The 2,500-nt window shown below is 31.5% G+C and overlaps 1 protein-coding gene across 1 annotated transcript in view; it reads left to right on the top strand.

The window, feature by feature from the left end:
- Positions 1-2,500, top strand: part of NDOR1 (NADPH dependent diflavin oxidoreductase 1) — a gene marked incomplete at its 5' end in the record, with an annotated part of 24,782 nt that overhangs the window by 253 nt on the left and 22,029 nt on the right. The window contains one exon of the mRNA XM_083723190.1: positions 1,236-1,334. Coding sequence (XP_083579316.1) covers positions 1,236-1,334 — 99 coding nt within the window. The remainder of the gene's footprint in view (positions 1-1,235; positions 1,335-2,500) is intronic.

The raw sequence follows: 2,500 nt of genomic DNA, 5'->3' as shown, positions 1-2,500 counted from the left end.
AAAATATTGGGGGGAAATGGGAAAATCCATGGGGAAATTGGGGGGGAAATCTGGGAAAATATTGGGAGGAAATGGGGAAATCTGGGGGGAAATTGGGAAAAAAATCTGGGAAAATATTGGAAAAAATGGGGAAATCTGGGGGGAAATTGGGGAAAAAATCCGGGGAATTGGGGGAAAACATCTGGGAAAATATTGGGGGGAAATGGGGGAATCTGGGGGGAAATTGGGGGGAAAGTCCGGGAAAATATTGGGGAAAAATGGGGAAATCTGGGAGCGAAATTGGGAAAAAAATCTGGGAAAATATGGGGGGTAATTGGGGAATAAATCCGGGGAATTGGGGGAAAACATCTGGGAAAATATTGGGGAAAAATGGGGAAATCTGGGGGGAAATTGGGGAAAAAATCTGGGAAAATATTGGGAAAAAATGGGGAAATCCGGGGGGAAATTGGGAAAAAAATCTGGGAAAATATTGGGGAAAAATGGGGAAATCTGGGGGGAAATTGGGGAAAAAATCCGGGGGGAAATGGGGAATTCCGGTGGGAAAGGGGGAATAAATGGGAAAATATTGGAAAAAATAGGGGGAAATCCGGGGGGGAAATCTGGGAAAATATTGGGAAAAATGGGGAAATCTGGGCGGAAATTGGGAAAAAAATCTGGGAAAATATTGGGGAAAAATGGGGAAATCTGGGGGGAAATTGGGGAAAAAATCCGGGGGGAAATGGGGAATTCCGGTGGGAAATTGGGGGAATAAATGGGAAAATATTGGAAAAAATAGGGGAAATCCGGGGGGAAATCTGGGAAAATATTGGGGGAAAATGGGGAAATCCGGGAGGGGAAATTTGGAAAAAAATCTGGGAAAATATTGGGGAAAAATGGGGAAATCTGGGGGGAAATTGGGGAAAAAATCCGGGGGGAAATGGGGAATTCCGGTGGGAAATTGGGGGAATAAATGGGAAAATATTGGAAAAAATAGGGGAAAATCCGGGGAAAATCTGGGAAAATATTGGAAAAAATGGGGAAATCTGGGGGGAAATTTGGAAAAAAATGGGGAAGTCCGGGGGGAAAATTTGGGGGAAAAAACGCGAAAATATTGGGGAAAATGGGAAAATCCGGGCAGAAATTGGGGGGGAAATCCGGGAAAATATTGGAAAAATCCAGAAAAATATTGGGAAAATCAGAAAAATATTGGAAAAATCAGAAAAAGACCCATTTCCCCCTTTTTCCTCCCTCTCCAGGTTCAATTTTGTGGCCAAAAAACTCCACAAGCGGCTTCTCCAATTGGGCGGCTGCCCGTTGCTTCCGCCCGCCCTGGGGGACGACCAGCACGATTTGGGGTGAAATATTAATATTATTATTATTATTATTATTATTATTATTATTATTATGAAGCTTTGGGGTCAGGCGAGATCAAGATGCTGAAATTTATTATAAATATAGATAGATAAAATAGAAGAGAATAGAAGAAAAGAGCATAAAAGATAGAGAAATAAATAAAATGTATTATTATTTTATTATTATTATTATATTATTATTATTATTTTATTATTATTTTATTATCATTATTATGTTGTTGTTGTTATTATAGATTATTGTTCTGTATTGAATTTATGTCCTACTGTATATGAATTGATACTAATATATATAAATAAAATGTATTATTATTATTTTATTATTATTATTATTATTATTATTATTATTATTATTATTATTTTATTATCATTATTATGTTGTTGTTGTTATTATAGATTATTGTTCTGTATTGAATTTATGTCCTATTGTATATGAATTGATACTAATATATATAGAATATGATATAATATTTGGGGTGAAATATTATTATTATTATTATTATTATTATTATTATTATTATTATGAAGCTTTGGGGTCAGGCGAGATCAAGATGCTGAAATTTATTATAAATATAGATAGATAAAATAGAATAGAATAGAAGAAAAGAGCATAAAAGATAGAGAAATAAATAAAATGTATTATTATTATTATTATTATTATTAATTATTATTATTATTATTATTATTATTATTATTATTATGAAGCTTTGGGGTCAGGCGAGATCAAGATGCTGAAATTTATTATAAATATAGATAGATAGAATAGAATAGAAGAAAAGAGCATAAAAGATAGAGAAATAAATAAAATGTATTATTATTATTATTTTATTATTATTATTATTATTATTATTATTATTATTATTATTATTATGAAGCTTTGGGGTTAGGCGAGATCAAGATGCTGAAATTTATTATAAATATAGATAGATAAAATAGAATAGAAGAAAAGAGCATAAAAGATAGAGAAATAAATAAAATGTATTATTATTATTTTATTATTATTATTTTATTATCATTATTATATTATTGTTGTTGTTATTATAGATTATTGTTCTGTATTGAATTTATGTCCTACTGTATATGAATTGATACTAATATATATATATATAATATGATATTTGGGGTGAAATAAAATATTATTATTTTATTAT

This window comes from Podarcis gaigeae (assembly GCF_964106915.1).
Source record: "Podarcis gaigeae genome assembly, chromosome: Z".
In the NCBI taxonomy this organism is placed as follows: domain Eukaryota; kingdom Metazoa; phylum Chordata; class Lepidosauria; order Squamata; family Lacertidae; genus Podarcis; species Podarcis gaigeae.
This window is presented reverse-complemented; position numbering and strand designations above follow the sequence as displayed.